General features: G+C 44.7%; 1 protein-coding gene across 1 annotated transcript in view; it reads left to right on the forward strand.

Annotated features, from left to right (window-relative positions):
• LOC144822034 (CD5 antigen-like) overlaps positions 1-27,204 on the forward strand; it is a 788,570-nt gene that overhangs the window by 84,391 nt on the left and 676,975 nt on the right. The window contains exon 2 of the mRNA XM_078679102.1: positions 23,508-23,583. Coding sequence (XP_078535228.1) covers positions 23,517-23,583 — 67 coding nt within the window. The 5' untranslated portion in view covers positions 23,508-23,516. The remainder of the gene's footprint in view (positions 1-23,507; positions 23,584-27,204) is intronic.

Raw genomic sequence — 27,204 nt, forward strand, 5'->3', positions numbered from 1 at the left:
TGTGTCCATCAGCGAGCATGTGCATTCAGGCAATGTGTGCATCAGCGAGCATGTGCATACAGGCAGCGTGAGCATCAGCGAACATGTGCATTCAGGCAGTGTGAGCATCAGCGAGCATGTGCATACAGGCAGCGTGAGCATCAGCGAACATGTGTATTCAGGCAGTGTGAGCATCAGTGAGCATGTGCATACAGGCAGTGTGAGCATCAGCGAGCATGTGCATACAGGCAGTGTGAGCATCAGCGAGCATGCACATACAGGTAGTGTGAGCATCAGCGAACATGCGCATACAGGTAGTGTGAGCATCAGCAAGCATGCGCATACAGGCAGTTTGAGCATCAGCGAACTTGCGCATACAGGCAGTGTGAGCATCAGCGAGCATGCGCATACAGGCAGTGTGAGCATCAGCGAGCATGTGCATACAGGCAGTGTGAGCATCAGCGAGCATGTGCATACAGGCAGTGTGTGCATCAGCGAGCAGGTGCATACAGGCAGTGTGTCCATCAGCGAGCATGTGCATTCAGGCAGTGTGTGCATCAGCGAGCATATGCATACAGGCAGCGTGAGCATCAGCGAACATGTGCATTCAGGCAGTGTGAGCATCAGCGAGCATGTGCATACAGGCAGTGTGAGCATCAGCGAGCATGTGCATACAGGCAGTGTGTGCATCAGCGAGCATGTGCATACAGGCAGAGTGTGCTACAGCGAGCATGTGCATACAGGCAGCATGTTCATCAGCCAACATGTGCATACAGGCAGTGTGAGCATCAGGGAACATGTGCATAAAGACAGTGTGTGCATCAGCGAGCATGTGCATACAGGCAGTGTGAGCATCAGCGAGCATGCACATACAGGCAGTGTGAGCATCAGCGAGCATGTGCATACAGGCAGTGTGAGCATCAGCGAGCATGTGCATACAGGCAGTTTGAGCATCAGCAAACATGCGCATACAGGCAGTGTGAGCATCAGCGAGCATGCGCATACAGGCAGTGTGAGCATCAGCGAGCATGTGCATACAGGCAGTGTGAGCATCAGCGAGCATGTGAATACAGTCAGTGTGTGCATCAGCGAGCATGTGCATACAGGCAGTGTGTCCATCAGCGAGCATGTGCATTCAGGCAGTGTGTGCATCAGCGAGCATGTGCATACAGGCAGCGTGAGCATCAGCGAACATGTGCATTCAGGCAGTGTGAGCATCAGCGAGCATGTGCATACAGGCAGCGTGAGCATCAGCGAACATGTGCATTCAGGCAGTGTGAGCATCAGCGAGCATGTGCATACAGGCAGTGTGAGCATCAGCGAGCATGTGCATACAGGCAGTGTGAGCATCAGCGAGCATGCACATACAGGTAGTGTGAGCATCAGCGAGCATGCGCATACAGGTAGTGTGAGCATCAGCGAGCATGCGCATACAGGCAGTTTGAGCATCAGCGAACATGCGCATACAGGCACTGTGAGCATCAGTGAGCATGTGCATTCAGGCAGTGTGTGCATCAGCGAGCATGTGCATACAGGCAGTGTGAGCATCAGCGAGCATGCACATACAGGCAGTGTGAGCATCAGCGAGCATGCGCATACAGGTAGTGTGAGCATCAGCGAGCATGCACATACAGGCAGTTTGAGCATCAGCAAACATGCGCATACAGGCAGTGTGAGCATCAGCGAGCATGCGTATACAGGCAGTGTGAGCATCAGCGAGCATGTGCATACAGGCAGTGTGAGCATCAGCGAGCATGTGAATACAGTCAGTGTGTGCATCAGCGAGCATGTGCATACAGGCAGTGTGTCCATCAGCGAGCATGTGCATTCAGGCAGTGTGTGCATCAGCAAGCATGTGCATACAGGCAGCGTGAGCATCAGCGAACATGTGCATTCAGGCAGTGTGAGCATCAGCGAGCATGTGCATACAGGCAGCGTGAGCATCAGCGAACATGTGCATTCAGGCAGTGTGAGCATCAGTGAGCATGTGCATACAGGCAGTGTGAGCATCAGCGAGCATGTGCATACAGGCACTGTGAGCATCAGCGAGCATGCACATACAGGTAGTGTGAGCATCAGCGAGCATGCGCATACAGGTAGTGTGAGCATCAGCAAGCATGCGCATACAGGCAGTTTGAGCATCAGCGAACTTGCGCATACAGGCAGTGTGAGCATCAGCGAGCATGCGCATACAGGCAGTGTGAGCATCAGCGCGCATGTGCATACAGGCAGTGTGAGCATCAGCGAGCATGTGCATACAGGCAGTGTGTGCATCAGCGAGCAGGTGCATACAGGCAGTGTGTCCATCAGCGAGCATGTGCATTCAGGCAGTGTGTGCATCAGCGAGCATATGCATACAGGCAGCGTGAGCATCAGCGAACATGTGCATTCAGGCAGTGTGAGCATCAGCGAGCATGTGCATACAGGCAGTGTGAGCATCAGCGAGCATGTGCATACAGGCAGTGTGTGCATCAGAGAGCATGTGCATTCAGGCAGGGTGAGCATCAGCGAGCATGTGCATACAGGCAGAGTGTGCTACAGCGAGCATGTGCATACAGGCAGCATGTTCATCAGCCAACATGTGCATACAGGCAGTGTGAGCATCAGGGAACATGTGCATAAAGACAGTGTGTGCATCAGCGAGCATGTGCATACAGGCAGTGTGAGCATCAGCGAGCATGCACATACAGGCAGTGTGAGCATCAGCGAGCATGTGCATACAGGCAGTGTGAGCATCAGCGAGCATGTGCATACAGGCAGTTTGAGCATCAGCAAACATGCGCATACAGGCAGTGTGAGCATCAGCGAGCATGCGCATACAGGCAGTGTGAGCATCAGCGAGCATGTGAATACAGTCAGTGTGTGCATCAGCGAGCATGTGCATACAGGCAGTGTGTCCATCAGCGAGCATGTGCATTCAGGCAGTGTGTGCATCAGCGAGCATGTGCATACAGGCAGCGTGAGCATCAGCGAACATGTGCATTCAGGCAGTGTGAGCATCAGCAAGCATGTGCATACAGGCAGTGGGTGCATCAGAGAGCATGTGCATTCAGGCAGTGTGAGCATCAGCGAGCATGTGCATACAGGCAGTGTGTGCATCAGCGAGCATGTGCATACAGGCAGAGTGAGCATCAGCGAGCATGTGCATACAGGCAGTGTGTGCATCAGCAGGCATGTGCATACAGGCAGTGTGAATGAATTCAATGCATGCATTAAATGAGTTTAGACACAAAGTAATGTGCCGGAGACAACTGTCTGCATACACAGTTCTTTTCCATTGAAGCATCGATTCATTTATATCACATTTTCACCCTTCCATCCATTCACTCACTGATATTCAAAATTTCACCTTTGCATTCAGTCATCCATTCATTCTTCCATCCATCTACTCTGCCATCCATCCATTATAATCCATCCATTCACTCTGCCCTTAATAGTCTGCCACCCACCCCTCCATTCTACTATCATTCATCCATTCACGCATCCAACTACTCTCCCATCCATTCTTTCATTTTTTCACACACCCTTCCGTCCCTTTACTGTCCCATCCTTAACCTGTCCATCAAACTATCAATACATCCATCCCTTTACTCTGCAATCCTTTCACCTATCCATCCACCTATTCATTCGCTCACCCATCCATCCGTTCATCCATCCATCTTCTCATTCTGTCATCCTCTCCATCCACCTATCCTTTTTCTCATCCTGTCACTCACTCACTCATCCATTCAATATTCCTTCCTTCTTTCTCTTTTCTGTTTGTTCACCTTTCGTTATTCCGTGCTCCTGCTTGCGCCTCTATTGACCCTATATTCCTTTTTTGGATTAATTATGAACTTTTGTCTGCCGAGCTGCAGACATAGGAGGCCCAAAGTGAACCCCGATCCTGTTTTTGTTGAAGCCGTGGTTCACAACATCACTAATTGTCTCATTCTTTGTATCTCATCCAAAGCGCTTCGAGGCTGCTGAAAGGTGGACAAACATTGCTTCGATTTGCTGCCTGAGAGAATGTAGCCTTTACCACAAAATAGCGCTGTTCTCTCACTCATCTAGCCTTCATCTAAAAGAACATATTCCATAGTGCAGAGTCATATTTAAACAAAGGCAAAGCAGTATAAAGGCTCTGCAATTTTGATGCAACATTAAACTGTAACAATTGCCATTGATGCCCCTAGGTTACTTGCCATAAGCAAGCAAATCAGTTTATAGTGTATCGCATTATATCACACCGTTACTCTTTAATTGCAGGTAAGGATCAAATGTCAATAATGAAGTAATCTGGGATTCAAACCTGACACAAATTGCTTTCAGTAATCCTATAAAAGCACTAACAATTTTAGCACCAAATGGTCAAAATTCAATAGCTTCATGCAAATAAAGTTTTATATTAATAAATACAGAAAAGGTTAATTTGAATGAAAAATATTTGGATAAACATAGGGCTATGCAGCTTTTCCTTTGAAATGTCTGTCCTTTCTGCTGCTAGAGTGTGTTTCTGGTGAGCAAAGTATGTTTAAGACTGCAGTACCACCACCTGTCTACAGGGACAGAGCGAGCAAAAATATAAACACACTTAATGAAACACAGGTCCCAACAAAGCAATTTTTTAAATGTTGTAAATGTTGTAAAATTTGGCACAGATGTTCCTGACGTCGTTCTTTATCATTTAGAAGACATTGCCTTGTGGGGACCTGGTTTCAGGTTCCCACTGTGCAATCAAGTCCCCACAGCGTGAGTGTCAAGGATAGTAACACAAACACACACAACCACACAAACAACCACCACACACACAACCACTCGCAGAATCATACACATAACCACAACCACACACACAACCACACACACAACCACACACACAACCACACACACATCCACATACATAAACACACACAACCATAACCACACACACAACCAGACACACAATCACACACACAACCACACCCAACCACACACCCACAACCACACCCAAAACCACACATGCACACAACCAACCACACACACAACACATACACACAACCACACACACAACAACACAAACAACCACAACCACACACAACCACACTCTACCACACACACCCACACACACATACACATACACACACGGCCACTCACTGCCTATAAGGCAGGTAGCGCGATCACAATCAGTTTCACTTTCACGCCGTCAGTTTCACTTTCACAGCAGCGTTCACCGTGAAAGTGTTTGCGTTTCTAGTTTTATTCAGCATTCATTCTTGTTTCCTAGTGCTTGGCAATCCAATCGCTACAATATTTAAGCAATATTTAAGCAGCCTGCACGTCTCCTGTTAATCATACCACTCCATGCATTTTCTCCGAGCCACATAGATATCAGGTTTCTTATCCTTCCTTCAAGCAATAACCAGAATGCTAAACTGCATTCATGCACCACTTAGTTTTAAACCGCAAACAGTAATTCTAATTGGTATGTTTCACAGGGGTTGTGTCTTAGGAGAAAGGCAGTGGCACTCACATGGCACTATACGCTGGTGTGTCCAAAAGAGTTGTTTAAAAAAAAAGTTTTATGAAAAAATGACTCTTTTTAAAATTCTGATTCCACCAGAATCCGAGTCCTCCACAACACCCTGTTTGTTTGGCTGTGAAAAGGAGACCAATATTGTCCCATTTTTATTATTCTGTATCCTCGATTCAATTCTGGGGTGCTTTTTTAACTTGTCTCTAGTTCATTGAGAATGTTACCGTTACTAATTCAAATTGTGTTAGCTTTGGCTTATTTGCAATGCAAACTTTATAGCAATAAGTTGCTGTAACAAGCTGCAAGTTCGCTATGGAAGCCAATTCATTTGCTAATTATTTTCCACATAAGGTTGCAAGACCTTAAGTGGAGTTTCCAGGATTTTGAATAGTTTCTTGTTTGAAGATGTTACTCTCTCCTGCGCACCCAACTCCTGTACTAAGGTTACAAGGGACCTCGCACCCGCCTATCAGAGGTTCTTGCATCCACCCAAGTCTGGCCTGGCACTGGTGCGTCCCAGCCTGGCACACACCGGGTGATGATCTCCGCACCTCCTTCTAGACCCCAGCTCACTACTGTTTGCGGTATGTCACTTACCCCTTACCTCCCTGGCACTCATTATTATTATTATTATTAATTGTGTTTTATGGAGCGCAAACAACCCGGAGGCCTCGTAGCACTATATTGTCTGAAAGAGAGGGCTAAGAGAGCCAAGTTAAATGAAAAGAAGGGTTTTCAGAGCCTTCCGGAATTTCAGCAGATTAGATTCGCTGCAAAGGGTATTGGGCAGGGAGTTTCAGGCCTTGGCCGCGTTCCAGGAGAAGGAACGGCCGCCCCATCTGGCGCATTTGGTTTTGTTTATTGTGGCTAAGAAAGCTGTACTTGATCTCAGAAACCTATGAGGAAGATAAGGGGTCACCAGAGAACAAATCATGGATGGAGCGGTCTTCCACATGGCCTTGTGCATAAAGCACATAGATTTGAACAGCACCCTAGCCTTAATCCGAAGCCAGTGAAGTTTCCTCAAGGCTGCTGTACCAGATTCTCGTCGGGTAAGGCCTAGGAGGAGGCGAGCAGCCGCATTTTGAGTGATCTGGAGTTTCCTTGTAGTAGATACCGGAGCCCCCAGGTATAGGGAGTTTCCGTAGTCTAGCCGAGATAGAATGATGGCTTGCACCATTATTCTGCGGGCTTGGAAGGGAAGGAGTGGTAAGACCTTCCTAAGCATCCGCATCAGGACGAAGCAGGTGGCGGACAGGACGGTTGCTTGTTGTTTAAAGTTTAAATTAGTGTCCAGCCACATGCCCAGGCTCTTTATTTGGGTTTTTGTTTGGGGCGGGTTTCCCATGCAAGGGGGCCAGTCCAACAGAGGGCTGGAAATAGCTGGGTTGCCCAGGATCATAAGCTCCGTTTTCTCACCATTGAGCTTCAGGTGTGAGGAAGTCATCCACTGATTAATTGCTACCAAGCATTTAGTGGGGTTGGGAGGGGAGGTATTGGACTGGTTCATTGAAACAACCAATTGCGTATCGTCGGCATAGGTTACTATGTCTAGACCAAACGAGTGCACAATGTCGGCAAGTGGTTGCAAATAAACATTAAAAAGGGTAGGGCTCAGGGAGGCGCCCTGGGGTACACCTCGATCAAGGGGCCAATTTTTTGAGTGGATGTTGCTCTCCACTACCTCAAAGGAGCGATCCTCCAGAAAAGACTGGAGCCAGTGTATGGCCTTTCCTGATATTCCTATTTGGCGTAGGCGGTGCAGAAGAGTGCTGGTGTTGACAGTGTCGAAGGCGGCACTAAGATCAAGCAACATGATTGCTACCGTGCCGCCTTGGTCCATCTGTTTTCTTGCCATCTCAGTCACCGTCAGAAGGGCAGCTTCAGTTCCTAACTTGGGGCGGAAGCCTGCTTGGGAATCATGAAGCAGAAGGTTGTTTTCTAAATATTGTGTGATGGAGGCATTAATGTGTTTCTCCAGCAATTTGCTAACCCAAGGGAGAAGTGAGATCGGACGGTAGTTGGCCATGTTGTCAGGGTCCAAGGTAGTTTTTTTTAGTAGTGCTCTAACTTGGGCGCATTTCCACGCCATAGGGACTGTCCCTGTTGTGATAGAGGAGTTTAAAATATTAAGGATGACAGGCCTAATAGTGTCTATGATCTTAATTAGGTGACAGGGGGGTGCAGGATCAACTGGTGAACCCGATTTGACCCTCCGCATAAGGATATCAAGTGAGTTTTCATTAAGCAGAGGAAACTCATCCAATGTGTGAGGCGTAGAAAATGGTGGAATAATTCCGTTATCATGGACTACCGTAGGGGATTCGAACGTAGAGATAATGTTTTGTATTTTTTTATAAAAATATACCGCCTGGTTGTCAGACCGTGTCTGTGCTTTGCTAGGGTCAGGGGGGATGGTCGGGGTATCAATAAGAAATTTTGCAATTTTAAAAATTTCACTGGGAGAGTTGGAGGCAGTGGTGATTTTATCTTCGAAGTAAGATGCTTTTGTATTTCTAATTTCCGCTTTGTATTTCCTGATTGCCTCCTGATGGTTGGATTTATCTAGCTTATTGCGGGAGACCCTCCATGTTCTTTGCAGTTTCCTACAGACTCTTTTCAGCTCTTTGAGTTGGGGGGAGTACCATGGTGCGTCTCTTGATTTGGTCTTTTCTTTGAGGTCTCTCAGGGCTGCTACAGCATCCAATGCTGTACCCAACCAGCTGATGTAGTTGTCATAAAGAGACGTAGGGTCTGCTTCAATTTGGGGGGGAGCGAGGGAAGGGGATATCGTCCACCGATCACCCTTCATACCTCAGGCCTGGCAGTCACTCCTCACCCCTGGCACTCACCCTACTGCCTCTCTGGCACTCAGGATTGACTCTCTGTGTCACTCAACTGTCACCTCCCTGACACTCACCCATGTCCCTCCTGACATTCACTACTAGCCCCCTTGGCACTCACCCTTCACCTCCATGGCAGTAGCCCTTCATCCCCCTGGCCTGGCAACTAACCTTCACCCCTTGCACTTCCCCTTCCCCTTCCTGCCACACACCCTTGACCCTCCTGACTCTTATGTAACACCTCCATGGCACTCAACATTCATCTCCCTGACACTCACCTGTCATCCACCTGACCTGGCACTCAACCTCCATCTCTGTGGCACTAGCCTTTCACCCCACAGCCCTGGCACTCATACTTTCCCTTCTCAACACTCACCCTTCCCCTCCCTAGCACTCACCCTTGACCCTCCTGTTTCTTACATCTCATCTCCCTGGCACTCACTCCTCACCTCTCTGGCACTCACCCTTCACCCTCATGGCCTGACCGTCACTCTTGTCCCTCCTGGCATTCACTCCTCACCTCCCTGCCACTCACCCTTGACCCTCCTGGCAATAGCCCGGTTTCCTCCAAGAAAAAAAGACCAAGCATTGGCATAGCAATAGGTCTTGCTTTTGGGACCTTATAAGTGTTTATCCACGCAACAGTTGATGTTGTTGCACCAAGAATATTGTGCTGAATAACTAAATACTTAGAAGGTCCCAAAAGCGAGACCTAATGACTATGCCAATGCTTTTTGTGGATAGGGATGATCTCAGCCCCCTTCCATGTGTCTGGGATAGGCTCTCCCCTAGATATTGCATTGCACAATTGGTTCATATAGGAAGCCCAAACTTTCCAAAGGTCCCCGGGAATTTTATCGGGGCCAGGGGCCTTTGCTGACTTCATACTAACTATAGCTAGCATAGTGTCCTCGAAACTAAACTGAAGGTATGAAGGTATGTAGTATGAGCTTCAGGCAAGGTACCTCGGTGAGTATTCATGGGTTTGGGGCAACTACATCTGGTGCGGCATAAAGCATGGAAAAATGTTTGCACCATGTACCTGGATCCAAAAAATGGTCCGTAGTCACCTTACTTGCATTGTTCCCCAGTACTAATAATTTCCAAAATTTGAATTGATCTTTAGTTTTTGAGGCTACAATTAGGTCACCCCAGCTAGCGTCCTCCCAGTCCCTCAGGCATTCATGTGTATCTTTTTATAATTTGATCTTTCAATTCTAATCTGGTTTACATCTTTAGATTTTAGGGCTCCCAAGAGTCTGCATTTGGCATTGGAACATTCTTTGTTGAACCATGGCTTGAGGATTTTGGTCGCGATCTTGGTTCATTGATATTTCTCTGGGTTTTAGTTAGCTGTATTTTTGTAATCTGAGACTTGTTTTGGTGGATCTGAGTGAACAATATAGCCCCCGGATATAACTCTGCATAGCCCATTAATAGTTTGCAGAAATTGTTGTATATGTTAGTAAGGGGCTCAACCTGGTCTAAAATTGTTGTTGGCCATCAGCTCTTCAATTGTTATTTACTAATGGGAGCCGAGTCTCTTCTCTTAGGTTTGTTGGATTCGATGGATATTTAACAAAACAACTCACCGCTAGATCTAAACATGATGGGAAATGATTGCTCTCCCATCTTTCATCAATCCTGAAGTCTTGAATTTTATGCCAATGCCCTATGCTTGCCATCACGTAATCAATACGGGAAGTGGCATTTCCTCTAGCAAAAGTATTCGAGCACCCAATGTCTGAAGGGAACCGCCCACTGCATGCCCTTAACCCTCTTTCAATAGTAAAGTGCAATATTTGGGTTGCGATGTAGAGCATGCCACATTTTTGTAGAGGAATTCCCATGACTAGATCTTCCTCATGGAATATCATGTCCATTCCAGATATCTGTTCATAGCAACAATTAAAATTGCCGCCCACCAGGACTGCTCCCTGCGACTCAACGTTATCAAGCACTTCCTCAAGATGTCGGATACCCAATGCTTCCTTTGCACACCCCGTTGGTCTTAAATATGTATTGAAAAGGTGAGTGAGTAGTCCATTCTCAGATTTAAACTTTAACCCTAGTATGTCCTTGGAACGAGAGTTCACTGTCTCTATAGTGGTGTTTATGGTAATTTTCACTGAGATGATTATCCCACCCAAGAGTCTTCCTTTCTTCGATGGTATGGCCCCTATATGAAACACTCTAAAGCCTAGTTTGTACAAAGGTTCAACCGCCCATGTCTTCTGGAAGAGTCACAGGTCAAAGTTATTTACATATTCCTGCCAGTCTGGGTCAGAAAGATTGTGATGTAGCCCAGGACATTAACTTTAGGCTTTTGGGGGAAATATCAGAGGGAGGCCTATCAGGGGTTCTGTGTAGGGAGCTACGTATATTATTGACAGTATCCGTATGAGTTGTTGGTGGATCTTGTAGATGAATTCAATGCAAATGGGCATCATATAGAACATGTGTTTCCTGCTCAGGACTTGGGGGGGCCTCGAGTTTGTATGACTGTATGTGCTTCCCTTGGATGGGTCCCTCTAGGCCACACATATAGTCAATCAACAGATTCAAGATTGTGGGTCCCCTCAGATGCTAACAATGTTTTTGTTAGTCTAAACACATTTTTGACTCAAAGAGTGAATGTGTCCTTAGGTTCATGGATATCAAATTATATACAATGTTTTTGGCACGAAAAGTAAATTTTATGTTGTCCAGGTTCCCCGTTTTTTGCAGAATGCGTTCTGCTTTTTAGATGTCAGATCTTATTATAAAACGACATTGGCGTTTATTTCTAATCCAATGCATGACTTTGTTTATTAGGGACTCTCCATCCTCTCTTTTTCCGTTGTTTAAACTTGGGACATTGGTAAGGAAAATACTATGTCCGTTTTCCCTAGGACTAGATATTATAATAAATATTATTATTAATTGAATTTGTAATGCGCGCAGCTACCCTAGACATACCAAATGGACGATATGTATTGGGGCAAGAGATAGGCTCCCCTTAGATGTTGGCTACCTATAGCCCCCCGGTCCAGTCTAAAGTTCTGGTTCTGCACTTCCTTCCCCCCATCATTTGAGCCTTTTTGCGTATAAGTCTTAAGGGGATTTTAATTAGGTTCCCCTTGCCTTAAAAGTGGGGGGGGGGGATTCTTGGCCTAGCCTCCAAGGTGGTATGTAATTTGTGGTCGTTGGCTGGTAAGGATTGACAAAGACTATTAGCAGTTGAAAAATTCTTATTACAGGGAACCTCTATAGGGGCAGGAATGGGGAGAGGTCTAAGTGGGCACCTATACGCTGTTCCTGAATTCTGATTACAGGTGGCTTTTCCCCTTGGAGGCTAACTATTCCCTTGTGTATCACTTAAGATGAAATTGGTTTGAGGTGTATGGTGATCAACTATTTCCTTGAGAGTTTTTATCTTGTCTTGTATAATGTTTAATCTTAGGTGTAGGGTAGCCATGAGTGCATAGATGTCTATGCACTTGGTCTGGGTCGTAATTTCCCTACTACTGACTTTCGCATGGGAAGTATGTAGGATTTGCGTTACCTGGTCTTCCTCTTGGCAATTTGCTGGTAATGAGTATCTGTTATAACATGATATTGTCGGGCCTCCTAATTTGGTGAGCTAGCTTGGTCAGGTGGGGCAAACAGGCTTGCTGTGGATTTGCTTCAAAGAGGATAGAGGAATAGGAGCAACATTTTCACTGTTAGTGTGATGGACTATAATAGGATCAATGGGAGGTCTGACAGTATTTTGCTTGATCTGTTTGTTATAGTATGATGATATCTTTTTAGTGCCAATAGATGTTAGGTCCCTTTCACCAGCTAAGATTGTCTCCACTTCTTCTATTAAGTCATCAATTGCTGCTAGAGTGCAATTATCAGCTGCTGACTTATTGAGTTGTTCTAGCTTCATCTTCCCCGCTGCAGCCTCTACAGCCTTCCTCTTACCCATTGTCGCTGCCGTATGCCCCTAGGTTCTCAATTTGTTTCAAAATCTGAAGGGGTTACTTAATCAGTCTACCTTTGATGCAGAGGTACAAACCATAGGGTAGCTATATTGTAAATACTAATCTCCCCCCATTATGACCAAGTGATAGAGTTACAGCTTCATAAACAATCAGAGCATTAAATGAGAACAATTCAATTGATGCAATCTTTCCAGTTGGTGCCTCAATTAGGTACATAACCTAAACCTGTTACCAAGCACAGACAACAATTGGTGCACTGTCCCAGGAGTCTCATATAATTTCGGGCAGAGGAATGTTGGATTCTTGGTTTCGGAAAATGCACATACAAAGGTTCATGAAAAAGATGAGGAAACAACAAGTACACTTCCCTTGATGGCTAGTCAATCATATTGAAGTTTGTGATTGATTTTCCACATCATGGTCGCCCAGCAGGTACCCCAAATGTGCGGGTGTAGTTAGAGTTCAGTGTATAACTGCAGACAGTGATAATTGCGCAGTTTGCAAACTCTTACCGGGGTGGTAGACTTGTAGGATTTGGACTAAAGAGGGGGGGCCCAGCCCTGCCTCCTCCTGATGTTGACGGGCGCAGATGGGCCCACCCTTGGCCCAGGCTTTGCCCGGGCATGCCCAAACTACGGGATCGGGCGTCTGGTTTATAAAGCGCCTGCAGGTTCCTGGGTTGGGGGGCCTGTAGATGAAGATCCTGCGGAGGGTGGGGTTGGATTGGTCAAGATCTGGAAATGGAGGTGTTCCATGGTAGCCATCGGGTCATTAGAGTGCTTGGTCTGTCGGATTGTGCTTTTTTAGACAATGGCAATTCCTCCTCCTGGGTGCTCAGGGTGGTCCGTGCGGGTGACTTGTATCCCTTCGTGGATGGTGGTGGCGGTGTTTGGTCTAGAGCGGAGGTTTGTCCAGTTTTTCATGAACAAGGCGATTTCTGAAGAGGTGGCATCGAGGAACACATTTCTGTTGTGGGTTTTGTGAAGGGACGGATCGTTGAGGAGGATGTAGTTGAGCCGGTCTGCTGTGCTGTCGGTTGCCTGGGCAGCAGAAGACCGGCATACAAAGGAAACATAGCATGAAACTATTAGAAAGTTATTATCATGTTATGTTTCCTCTTGAAAGCAGAGGGGCAATGCTTTTCTGCCATAGCGGAGGGGCCGCCAGTGGGATTGCATCACCCCCAGCCAGTAGGCCTGGACCCGACTTGACCACCGGTGCCTCCTCCGCTACATATTCCACCTTCTCCTCACCTGGACATTGACCCCATGACACAATCCACTGCACTCTCTCCAAATCTGTGACTCAGCCAGCAGGAGCCTCAGCCAGGCAGGTTTTCACAAGACTAGATACGGCAGTCACCACAAATTCTGGGGAACCTCCCAATGCAGGTGATGCAACATGGCCCCCTTATGTGTGAAGTTGCAGCACGCCTGTCACACGAGTTCTGTGCAGCTCAGGGGCCTCACCTTCCACAGCATCCAGCCAGCTCAACATCCTCGGGCATTTGATGCCCCCCATTGGTAAATCTCCTCCGTGCACCCCAGTGTAGCGGTGGCACGTGGCATCCAATGCAGACCTCCCTACGTTGGTGCGCAGGATCGCCTCTATCATTCACAGCTCCCGGGGCACCAGGCGGTCTTATCACACTGGTCAGCAACGTGTCTCCATGTGACCTGCAGACTTCACCACCAGGTAAGGGCGATTGATGACACCTCACTGTCTACAACTACAGCCAAGGAACTCACAGCCCCTTCGTAGCCCACTCTGAGTCATAGACGTTGGCCCAGCGAGGCCTCCGGGCCCCAGGGACTGTCCGCTCTTTCAAGGTGTTGGCTGCTATGGTGTTGGAAGGAGGACGCTATGAAATATGATGCATCACAGGTTTTCCCAAGCAATGCGCCTCTTTTCATATATGTGGCCCTGAATCTGTATTTCCTCTTTCCCTGGGACTCTGGATGGTCATCCTGGCTGTTGTAGGGCTTGGGGAGGTTGTTAATCTGTGCTGCACTTGTCACTGCCTGCTCCATTCTGCATTCCATTGTTTACCTTGTATGTTTTTCACTGGAGGTGGACTTATTGGCTAAAAAGTAAAGTTCTGCTGACTAACATGAGCTTTTCTGCCCGCAAATTGACCTTTTGGCAGTTTTCACCAGCTAACGTCAGAATTTGTATCACTTTCACACTAATGTAAGCGACAGTTTTCACTGTGGTTACCTGAAACTATTGCCATGTAGCGACGCATTGTAAATACATCGGTAACAAGGTGATAGTTTTTGGTGCTAGGCTGCGTGAAGAAAAATGCAGCTAACTAATTCCAACTCTAGTTAGTGGCAGTTATTGTACACATACCCCAGAGCGTATGGAGAATACAGGGGATTATATACAGGGAGTATTTAAGTCAATAAGGAAGGGATCCTAAGACTAGAGGTAGTGAAGGAGATAAGAGAGTGAGTATGGGGAAGAATAGATTAGAGACATTGAATATTGGATACTGGAGATTAGAAGTAATGAGTACAGTAGTTTACAGTCAAAGATTAGGAGGTATGACAGATTAGGACAATTGATCATGAGATTCAACAGATTAGAAACATAGAGTATGGGGTACAAGAGGTAAGAGATGGTGCTTAAAGGGTACAAGACATAGGAATAATTTAATGTGGGGTACAGGAGATTACTGGCATTGTGTATGTGATACATGGGATTAGAGACAGTGAGTATGGAGTACAGCATACCAGAGAGAGTAAGTGTGAGATACAGGATATTAGATACAGTGAGTATGGAGTATAGAGCAGAGACAGTACATATGGGACATTTAACTCAATTACAAAAGAGATAGCATTGAAAGTAGTACATGATATCAGAGACAGTGAGTATGGGGTACAGGAGATTTCAGATAATGACTATGTGGTACATGAGGCTATGAAAAGTGAGTTCGGGCCACAGGAGAATAGAAACAGTGAGTATGGGGTATTTACCTTAACAATGAGGATATGACAGCATTGGGGGCAGTGCAGGAGATTAGACAATGAGTATGAGGTACACGAGGTCAGAGACAGTGAATATTAAATATTTAATGTGCTAATGAAGATGTAGTAAAAAAGAGAGCACCACAGCGGACCCAGCAATAAGCACCTCTGCTTCAAATGTCCCATAAATGTTCAATCTCATGTGCTGTCAACCTCCAAGACCTGCTGTGGTTCGGTCTCACTGGATTCCCAGATAAAGCTTCAAAGAAAGACGTAGAGGCAGCACCAGAAATAAAGTAATTCACAAAGGCCAAGTGTTCTGAAAAAAAATTCTTCTTTTTATTGAGCTTTTTGGTTTTAGGGGTGCACAGGACAGCCAACGCGTTTCGCTCCCCACCTTGGGAGCTTCGTCAGGGCTGAAAACAACGTGAAACATATATATACATTAATAAAAACGCAATACCAAAAGGACAAAAAATTACAATATATACATGGTTAAAAAGACAATCTTTTTACACAAAACTCACAATGATGGCATGGGAGATACTAAAGACAGACACAATATTCATAATAAATCTCCTATACAAACAAAAAAGGGAGGGAGGGAAATACAATAAACAAATAAGTTGAACAGAAATATGTTCCACTTCAGTGTGTAATATACATTGGTTCCTATACGTGATAGATAATTGTTACATCCTATTTTAAGGACTTACTAATGGGCAAAAACAAAGGGAGGAGATGTAAGAGAAACATAGACAGGGAGAATAGGAACACTAGAAAGCATGTTCAGCTAAACAGTAGAACATACAAAGTAATAAAATGGCAGAAGAACAATCTCACCAGAGTCAACAGGATATTAGACCAAAAGTAGTTAACTGGTCCAGACCAAACGAGTAGATTATGGCTCAGTCACAAATAAACAAGGTGAACTGTCATAAAACAGAAAGAGTAAAGGAGAGATAAATTTATCAAAGAAGTATAGATATATAAAAGTATTTGCAAAAAACCACCAGTCAAAAGCAAAACACACAAAGGTGAGAAAATACAAGGTCTCACCAAAAGTCAAAAAGAAGGTGTCGCACGAATATTAGTGCAGGAACTGTGCGTAGTAAGGACCAGATCACGTAAGATGAGGTTCCAGGGCAATGAAATATATTGAAGCAACCTGTAACGGGAAGGAAGCAACTAAAACCTCCTCATTTCACATAAATACGTGCACAATTGAGCATTACTATACGTATAATATATTACAAATTATTTAAGAAACAAATAAATCAAGAAATAGATCTAAGACATGGAGAGTGCCAGCTGCTTGTGCACGTTCATCTATTAGCATGAAACAGTCCTTTAACTATTACAAAAAAGCACACAGGCTATTAGGCAAAAGTATTTCATAAGAAGCCTAAATCGAGTGCCACCTAAGGTGACTTTGAATAGGTGCAGGGATCACAATGATCAAGTCCATGTACATACCCAGACACAAATATTCCGATATATACAAATAATGTATGTACCTAATATAGGCATTGTCAAGAAACAGCCATAGTCAAATCTCAACAGCATTATTCCAAAGTTGAGACATAGTTGCAGGACCAATTGTTACGAAATAGAAATTTCTGAATAAGTATCTAATAGAAGTATTCAATAGTAACACAGTGCAAAGGGTGTTAATAGCCGTGACTCACATAGAGCTGGGGTTCTTGAAAAGAATCAAAGAGACGAGGTCTTTCTTTGGATGACTTGGCAGACCTTAATAAGCTGCCAAGCCCACTCGTACTATAATAAAACAGATCATAATACAGGTAGATTAATCATTTTGCTAATATCAAATTCAAAGCATAGCAAGGTAAGGACCTGTATCAAGGGCGCAATACTTCATATGCTAAAATAACAATCCCCATTTACATGCTTATGCCTTGAATAATGCTGGTACCGTTAAAGAAACTCTAAGCCGATATTGCAAAATGCCAAACTTTAATAGATCGTTATTCCCCTGGCAAGAGAAACAAACGTGAATTTTGTATGCAACGCCACCCACCTATAGATAATCAGATCCTGCATATTGATTCTAGTATTATATAGAAACCCTAAAAAGTCACTCGTAATCCTATTTATACAGTAGCCCCCATGTCTAAAGGGGCGCTACCCGATACAAACACAAGAAAGGGTCACGGATTCTAAATAAGTCGCCGACTTCATAAAGGGGACACATTTTTAAATATAACCATTTAAATCCGAGAAAGAAAGTCGGGTCTTAACAAAGTGATCGTGATCTTAATGCTATATACTCAAGGTACCCACAGTGCCGAGCCACCCCCACACCGAATAAAGCAATGCCATATATACGGCAGCACAATAGAAACACACATGCAGTTTAAAAGAGAGCCTCCCGCTTACCTCAAGGCAGAATGAAGAGATGGTAGCATTGAGTTCAGTGCAGGAGATTAGAGACAGTGAGTATGAGGTTTAGGAGATTAGAGAAAGTGAGTTTGGGGTATTTAATCTGACAAGGAATAAATGGTAGAATTGCAGTTATTGGGTACAATAGATCCGAGACAGTGTAAATGGGGTATTTAACTCTGTCAACATTAGATACAGGACAGGACACAGCACACATTTAGCACCGTTGAGTACAAGAACTTGCACCACAGTTTTCTTTTCTTAATGTTCCAGAGAAATGGATAAACAAGTGATATGCATGATTGTGGATTTAAGACATCAAGAAGTGGGAACTTAACTCTCTACAAAGAAATGTAAGTGCTTGAGATATTGCAGATTCCCACAAAGTGAGAAGGCGGTAAGTACCTCTCTGCAGGAGCAACAGCAGAGTGAGTGGGAGGTATTTATCTTTCTGGGGGGTAACAGCAGACTGAGTTGGAGGTATTTATCTTTCTGGAGGGTAACAGCAGACTGAGTTGGAGGTATTTATCTTTCTGGGGGGTAACAGCAGAGTGAGTGGGAGGTATTTATCTTTCTGAGGGGTAACAGCAGAGTGAGTTGGAGGTATTTATCTTTCTGGGGGGTAATAGCAGACTGAGTTGGAGGTATTTATCTTTCTGGGGGGTAACAGCAGACTGAGTTGGAGGTATTTATCTTTCTGGGGGGTAACAGCAGAGTGAGTGGGAGGTATTTATCTTTCTGAGGGGTAACAGCAGACTGAGTTGGAGGTATTTATCTTTCTGGGGGGTAACAGCAGACTGAGTTGGAGGTATTTATCTTTCTGGGGGGTAACAGCAGAGTGAGTGGGAGGTATTTATCTTTCTGGGGGGTAACAGCAGAGTGAGTGGGAGGTATTTATCTTTCTGGGGGGTAACAGCAGAGTGAGTGGGAGGTATTTACGTATTTGAAGGAGTGACAGAAGAGTTAGTAAGATATATATGCTCCAGTAGTGTTCTGTACAGCACAGGATATTTCCGCAATGTGATTATGTGGAATTCACCTCTCAGAGGTGTGACAGCAGGGACGGCAGTGCAGGGGAGAGAGCAGGCAAATAGGTCACTGACATTTAAATCTCTGAGTATGGTATGCTAGCAGTAGGACTCATGTGTTGAACAGATGTGTAAATTAGGTGTTATTCTCAAAGATTCCTAAGCTCAGTCTAGTCATGCAAGAGTGAGTTAGATGTATGCAGTATATTATGCCCCCAGCCCCGGTCCATCGCGGCAGGAGCTGTTTGAGTGGAGGGCGGGGCCAAACTCTGTCAGCAGCCAAACAGGGGCAGGGGAGGGGTGGAACCACTTCTGGATTTCCCCTTCATTAACACATGGGTCAGCGAGTGCGCAGCGGACGTGCGCAGTGGGCACGCCTCTGGCATGCCAAAGGCACGCCAAAGGCAAGCCCGTCCACGCCCGTCTGCGCCCCGGTCGCGTCCGCCGCCGGCCATGCTGCCCGTTTGCAACCAGCCCCCCGACCAGGACTCACAGGAGAACAAATCCTGACATACCACTTCAAAGACTGCAATAACCCCTCAAAAATAGACCCTTCCACGATCACTCATTACTGCACAGACCAAATACCTCACTACTACAACTGCTCCTTTATGCCCAAGGAGACCCATAGGCCGGCCCACAAACCATTAGAAATAACGGCTACCTCGAACATAACATCTAACTATCTGCCTACTGCCATATCTATTAAACCCTGCCCGATTAACAGTGGGTCACTCCCCAGACACGCTAACGACATCTGTCTCCTCCTAGAGTCCAAAACTTGGGACTTGATCTTTCTAACGGAAACCTGGTTGAGGGAAAGAACTTCACCCACGATTCATCTGGCCATCCCTGACAGCTACAAAATTGTCACTGAATTTCGTAAAAAAACAGGCGAGGAGGAGGATTAGCTATAATCATTAAAAAGGAATGGGACATCTCACACAATAGGATAGAGACCTTTGAGTCATTAGAAGCCGTATTCTTTAGGATCACCATATCACCCACAATTACTTTACCTGGAACATTAGTCTATAGACCACCCGACTCTAAAACCACGGAGTTATGGAACCTTTGCGAACTTATCGCCGACCACTCCCTGAAATACACAAACTACATAGTCCTGGGGGACTTTAATGTCCATATTGATAACACGCGGTGTTCCCACGCCTCTCAACTAATAGATTTCCTGAAAGGTCTCAATCTCAACCAGCTGGTTACTGCCCCTACTCATTCAGCCGGCCACACATTGGACCTTGTTTTCACGAATATATTGACTCTAGTGGTAGATAAAGCTATCCCCCTAACATGGTCTGATCACTACCTGGTCCCTTTCAACATCACTCTCAAAATAAACCTGGACCACAGAGACAATAAACAGGAAGTCAGACGGAACTTCGGAATGTTTCCTCCGAATCTATGGGCCCATTACTTCTCAATCCCCCACTGGCACTCATAGGGGACCTAAACAAGGATGTTGCAACCTTCAATCAATGGATTACCACAGCCCTGGATATTATTGCCCCCATGAAAGCCACCAAGTCAGCCAGACAAACACCATCAGCACCTTGGTTTACACAACAGCTTCAAGCCGAAAAAAGCAAATGCAAACGTCTCAAACGATTATGGTGAAAGAACTATATTGCAGAAGCCAAAATTAACTACAGAACAGCAGTGAATCGTTTTCACAAATTAAAGCAGATAGCCATAAATAATAGCTACTCAAATCAACACTTCCAGAAACTCCTCCAGGGAAGTCTTTAAAATTGTTCAAAACTTTATGAGACCTGAATCCATGAAAAGCAACATCACGCCCTCAGAGATCCTCTGTGAAAATATATCAAGTTTTTTCCAGAAAAAAATTGAGGACATCTATACCTCATTTACCGTGAAGGAGACCTCGCCACCTCCCTTCTCCCCCTCACTCAGTTACATGGTCTGCCTTTAATCCTATTAGCTGTGATACATCTTCTGCAGCAAATAAAATCTGGCTCCCCCTTAGATCCCCTCCCGGCTAAACAGTTCAAAGAATTGGCCCATCTTCTTAACCCTTCACTAAACAGGCTTTGGAATGCCTCACTAGAGACCGGCATCCATCCAGGTATATGGAAAACCGCCCTTATACAACCCATTTTAAAAAAAGAAAACACAGACCCCTCCATTTTAAAAAACTTCAGACCCATATCCCTCTTGCCTGCCCCAGCCAAGATTCTTGAAAAGGAGGTACAAAAAAGACTATCAAATTTCCTGGAATCTAATAAGCTGTTGCATGACACCCCGTCCAGTTTCAGAGCTGGCTACAGCACCGAGACCGCACTCCTGGAAGTAACAGAAACCATTCGAGAATCCATGGATAAGGGCTGCTGTGCAGTGCTGGTGTTGCTCGATCTGTCAGCAGCGTTTGACACGGTGGCCCACAAGACCCTGCTTAACAGACTCAAACAGCTACGGATTACTGGGACAGTTCTAGAGTGGTTTCAATCCTTCCTTGAAGGACGTATCCAAAAAGTCAGACTACAACCATTTATCTCATCCTCGCGACCGCTGATTTGCAGAGTCCCCCGGGGGTTCGGCCCTTAGCCCCACCCTGTTTAATGTCTATCTTGCTCCCTTAGCTTCACTCATCGAACAGCATGAGGTGGGTGTCATCTCATACGCTGATGACACTCAGCTGATATTCTCTTTTAAAGACCACTCAGAGGAAGCGTTCTCTAAATTTAAACACTGCCTGAGAGACATCTCCATCTGGATGACCACCAACTGTTTACAGCTCAATACCGATAAGACCGAGGTCCATTTTTTAATCAACCCACACCTCCCAGATCCGACCTCTGGTGGCCTTCGGTACTGGACCCTCCCCCTGTCCAGTCACCTCTGCTAGAAACTTGGATTTTAAAATCGACAACACACTATCTTGTAAATCTCAAATTGGTCATGTCTCCTCTATCTGTTTCCTGAAACTTAAAGCACTGCGCGAAATTCTCCATCTTCTACCCATCGAGTGTAGAAAAACTATTGTACATGCCCTAGTTACATCACAACTGGACTATGCCAACAGCCTATATTAGGACCCACCCGACTATCTGCACAGGAAGCTGCAAATTGTCCAGAATGCAACAGCAAGGCTCATAAGGAACATCCCATTCAGGCATCATATTTCTCCCCACTTACGCAGCCTTCATTGGCTGCCAGTTAAGAGGCGCACAGAATTTAAAGCTCTCACTATTCCCTACAGAGCAATAAAGGGCAACGGCCACCTATACCTGAGGAAAGGTATTCACACATCCCGTCAGACAAGAAACCTTAGATCCAACCATCTGGAACTTCTCGTCACACCTCGCTTTTCCAAAGCCAGAACAGGTGGACGTTCCTTTGCAGTCAAAACTACTACCCTCTGGAATTCCCTACCCCTACAAATCAGGAAGGCCCCCTCGGTACTCAGTTTCCGTAAACTACTAAAAGCATGGCTATTCAACCTTCCCTAGCTCTCACAGGCCACATCTTGCTAACTGCCCATATCCCCCTCTCTGCACAGCGCCGGGACACTTTATTATTATTATTATTACTATTATTATTATTATTATTATTATATGAACGCGTATTTACAATGTACGCAGTATTTCTGTACAGTATATGAGCCTATATTAATATAATGCAAGACTGAAGCAGCTTTACATTCTGATTTAAATGCTCAACACATGAACACACATAAGACAGGGTCAGAGAGGTGGCATTTACTCACAAAACAAATATAGAGCGTTCACACCTTTAAGGGGTGTAATGGAGGAATAAGTATACTGTTCTCTCATAATATGATTAATCAATCAATCAATCAATCAATAAATCAATCGGAGTACATGTAAAGCGTGCTACTTACCCGTGAGGGTCCCACAGCGCTGAGGGGAGGGATGGTGCTGCTACTACTCGAAGAGCCAGGTCTTGAGGAGATTTCTGAAGGCGAGTAGTCCAGTCTGCTGCTGACTAGGGCCTGTGTCACCGTTCTTCCTGTTTCAGTCGGGATCCACTTCTAGATCCTGCGGAGCATGCGGAGGTTGTTGTAGCAGGAGGAGGAGGCGGCATTGACCTGCTTAGACAAGGAGAGGGAGGAGTCGAGGATGAAACCTAATGAGCTTACAATGAATTCACAGATGATTTGATTGCAAGTATGTATAACTACTATTACAATGGTAGTAGCAGGTACAATGCACATTTAAATAGAGTGACATAGTTGATGAAAAGATTTGAGGAAGGAGGCTAACAAATATTAACCTCACTTCCATAAGAGTCAGTGCACAACCATCACACATTTCTAATAATTTACCCGTACTAACACCTCCGTACACATAACCAATCTACCTCATACTCTCTCAACTTACACCTAACAAACACCCATCTTCTTACCCTTGCACCTGCACACGTCAAAGTTACCAAGTAGCCCTAGATGTGTGTAGTGTACATTGAAGTCTCTGCATCATGCTGACACATCTGCAGTATAAGAAATGAAGTCACGCTGGACCCATGTAACCCTTGGCTCCATCTTTGTTGCTCACGGTCCATGGGGAGACATGGGCAGGCATCAACCGAAGACTAGAAGTGCTAAGACTCATCTCACGCAGAACATGTCCAACAGCACTGGGCACTCACCATTACCTGATGCGTCCAGGTCACTAGGATTGTACAAAGGCAGGAGAGGAGAAGTGGGCATCTTTACATCAATGATAACCAAAACCATTCAATCTATGACACCACCAATCGAGAGTGGCTAAGGAGCAGGAGCAAATTATGACATTCACACTAATATTGACAAAGTGTGTTCTCTCTTTCAGATCTTCATAATGTGGGGGCACCTTGTGTTCCTGCTTCTTGCCCTGAGGGCTTCTGCGTCATTCTGTCCTGATTGTGGTAAGTGGTGTTTGTCCGACAGGTTAATGACACAGTCTGATGATTTGTACATGTACAGCTTTTAGTGCAAGAGAACTCCCCAATTAAAGTGATGATCTAATGTGTGTATGTATGCATTGTGAGTTTAGTGCAGAAAAAGCATTTGTTGCCTCACAACCTCTCCAGGGCACCAGGAAGAATCAGGAAGAGTGTTCAATGACTCTAGGACAGAGGAGCACAAATGCTGCTGTGACATAATACTGCATAACAGCATTATTACAGAACATACTACATACCACATCACAGAATAATTTTACATTATATCACAATGACATGATATTACTTAAAGTACATTTATATTTTGAAGGAGCGTTCTAGACTTACTCTGGAACCCCTGGCTGATGGTTCTTACTACCTGCTTGTGGGTGTGGAGGAGAGAGAAACTCATCTCATTATTATACATACCAAATGTCATGGCACTGAAGGAATATTGGGCCAGATGTACGATGGCCAAAATAGCGCCCTCGAAAATTCCGTTTCATTTGTGTCCAATTTGCGAGGCGCTATTTTGGATGTTCAACAGTGTGTAACACACTGTTAGTAATTCACAATGTGGTCGCAAATAGAGAGGCTCTTGAATATTAATGAGACTCTCACAATTTGCGACCCCATTGGGAATGCCAGCCCTCCCAGGGACGGTGTCCTGCTGAGCTCAGCAGACCACCATGCCTGGCACTGCTTTTAAATAAAGCAGTTTATGTTTTTGAATGCAGCCCGTTTTCCTCAAAGGAAAATGGGATGCATTTAAAAAAGAAAAAAATGAAAGTTTTTTGTTTCATTCTTTAATGACAGGTAGTGGTCCCTGTGACCACTGTCTGCCCACAAAACTATTTCCCCATGCATTTACAAAGGGGAAGGGGTCCCCAGGGGACCCCTTCTCTTTCCCTGCCCCATTACCACCCTCTTGAAGAGGATGGTAATTTGCAAGTGTTTTGCAACCACAAAAAATTGTGAATCGTAAAATAGGGTTTGTATATTCCCCATGCAGTTTTTTCATGGGCAAAGGGGTTTGCAAACCCGCTTGCGCATGCAAACATGGTTGTATATCTGGGCCATAGACTCTTAATCCAAGTGTAGTACATTTATTAAAATGTCATGAAAAGTTGAACATACAAACACCTGATTACGAGAGCGTAAAGGTACATGGGCACTGTACAAAAAACAAATCTACAAATTAAATGTAGGTGTTGCAACATGCACATAATCACCAATTCAAGAATTAAGACACAAATGACTATCGAGACCACATCAAGGGATTTCTTCATTGACGGTTCATAAGTGAAAGCATTGGTCTGTCCCTTCACTATTCTAACGTGACATCCCTACTTAGCGTTTACCAGGCAAGTTCCATGAAAGGTGTTAGTACGTGAAAACTTCCTTAGAAGCGCACTCAGGTCAATTGGTCGAGTAGCACCCAGCTACAGAGCTCGTTCTAAGATGCTCTTCTGTCTTCAGGTTAGACAGAAATGAGATTGGACTCTGTCCCTATCCCCAATACAATAGTCAATTACAACACCCCCAAATACATCACAAGAATGCTTCATCCAACTAGACACTCCTTGTTAGGTAACCTTCCATAAGGTAATGGACATCCAGTCTCTTGTTCGATGACGTTGGCTCCTAGGCCTCATCTATATGCAAATTACATTCTCCTACTTTATCAGCTCCACTTGTTCAAAGGCATCCTCTCCTCCCTAAACCTGCCCAACTCTTCAAACAAAGATGTTAGTCATACTAACGAGGACATATTCCAGAACCTGCATCGGAGACAAGAGAAGAGAAAATTCCACAAGCACATACATTCTAATTAGCAACCTTCAACCTGAGAGCAAACAGGAACAAAGGAGAGTTAGGCCTACCAAGTCTTCGGCTAACATGAGAACAGGGCATACATTTAAAATACACAAATATATCAACTATTAATATAAACACATTATAAGAGCCTTTATAAAGGATAGGTTCATTATTCATGAATATACTTCACACATGTAGTTCAACTAAATTCATACATTTACTACGTTAATTCTTTAATTGAAAGAAGAAAACTCTAACATTTCACTTGAACAATATTAAAATTAATGGATTACATGCGGATGCACTAACCATGAATATAACGCACCCCTAAAAATAAAAATACAAGTTGCACTCTATCAATTACATCATCCAAGCTTCTTTTGTAGACTTTGTTCAATAAATGGGCATAGCATTAGAACTCTAAATGTAATTGCAACATAGCTCAGAAGAATATGAGGCATCATTAATGCCATCTCAGAAACAATTCCCTTAAATGTAGAAAGTATGGGTTATTTACTACATTCACCGTATACCATAAATGTCACGGGTAGCGCAGTTCACAGTAACAATCAACCACAGACAAATGGGAAACCCTCATTGCATACGGTGTTCATCTGTATACAACCGTTCAGAGAAAGCCAAGTGTCTAAAAGTACTGTTCCAAAACAAATTCCCCACTATGGACAGCTGTTAACGGTATCAATCCCCTGGCAGTCACCAAACCTACATTGAGAAATTAAATTGACATGAGTGAAGAAGTAGGTACTGTAAAAAATATTCACTCTATGAGGAGAGTTTTCCATGTGCCGGACTGTTTGCTGGCAGTGAAACTCTCATGAGAAATACACTAGAGCATTAAAAGGTGTCTATTTAGAACAGTGTGCACTCTATGCAACACTTGGCCTAAAGGTGGAAAGGATACTTTCAGCCTTCATGCTGTGCTGAACACTTGAGAGATGGCCCATCTTTTAAAGCAAACTGGTACATGTGCACAGCTTAAAGTCTTACATGTTAAATAGAAATTTGGGAAATGTTCATACACAGATGATTGTGTCTTATAGCTCAAGGCTGCTTAAAATACTTTAAAACTTTTTCTGAAGTATCAAAAAGATGTGCGTCGAACACAGTGAATACTTATTTATTTATTTATTTATTTAGTTGAAATGTTTTATATAGCGCTGGCTAGACCTGGAGGTATCAGAGCGCTTTACATGAGCATCAGATTATAGTTACAGGTTACATCGTTACAAAGGTTTCACAATTATAAGAGTATGTCAACATAGTTACTTGTAAGATCAAGATAAACAATAACCACAAATACGTAAGGGGAAAAGCAGGCAGGGGGAAGATTCAGGGGAGGGGGAAGGAGCTGTGGAAGTAGATAGGTAAAGAAGGTGGGAAATAGGAGGGGAGGGTGAAGGACACTGCATGGAAAGGGGAGGGGAAGGGCGACTGGGACACAAACCGGTAGACGAGTCAAAGCAACGTCCAAAGTCCAGTAAGCTGTGATCCCAGGGGAAATGATATCACTTCCCTATCTTTGTTGCGAGAGGCTCCCTTTACGCAGTGGACTCTCTCAGAGGGGTCTCTGAGACTCCAGATTATAAATATTGGATCTTTTCCCAACAAGGGGAGAAGGAGTGCTTAGTCAAAGGGCACAAAGGACAGGGGGCTAGGTAGACTAGCAAGCACGATGAGAGATTAAGGGGAGAGGGGATTGGAGCTAGGGAGATAGACAAAGAGAGAAAGAGTACTAAATTTAATTAATGAGTCATTATATAGTGCTGA

Source organism: Lissotriton helveticus, chromosome 3_1 (assembly GCF_964261635.1).
Source record: "Lissotriton helveticus chromosome 3_1, aLisHel1.1, whole genome shotgun sequence".
NCBI lineage: Eukaryota > Metazoa > Chordata > Amphibia > Caudata > Salamandridae > Lissotriton > Lissotriton helveticus.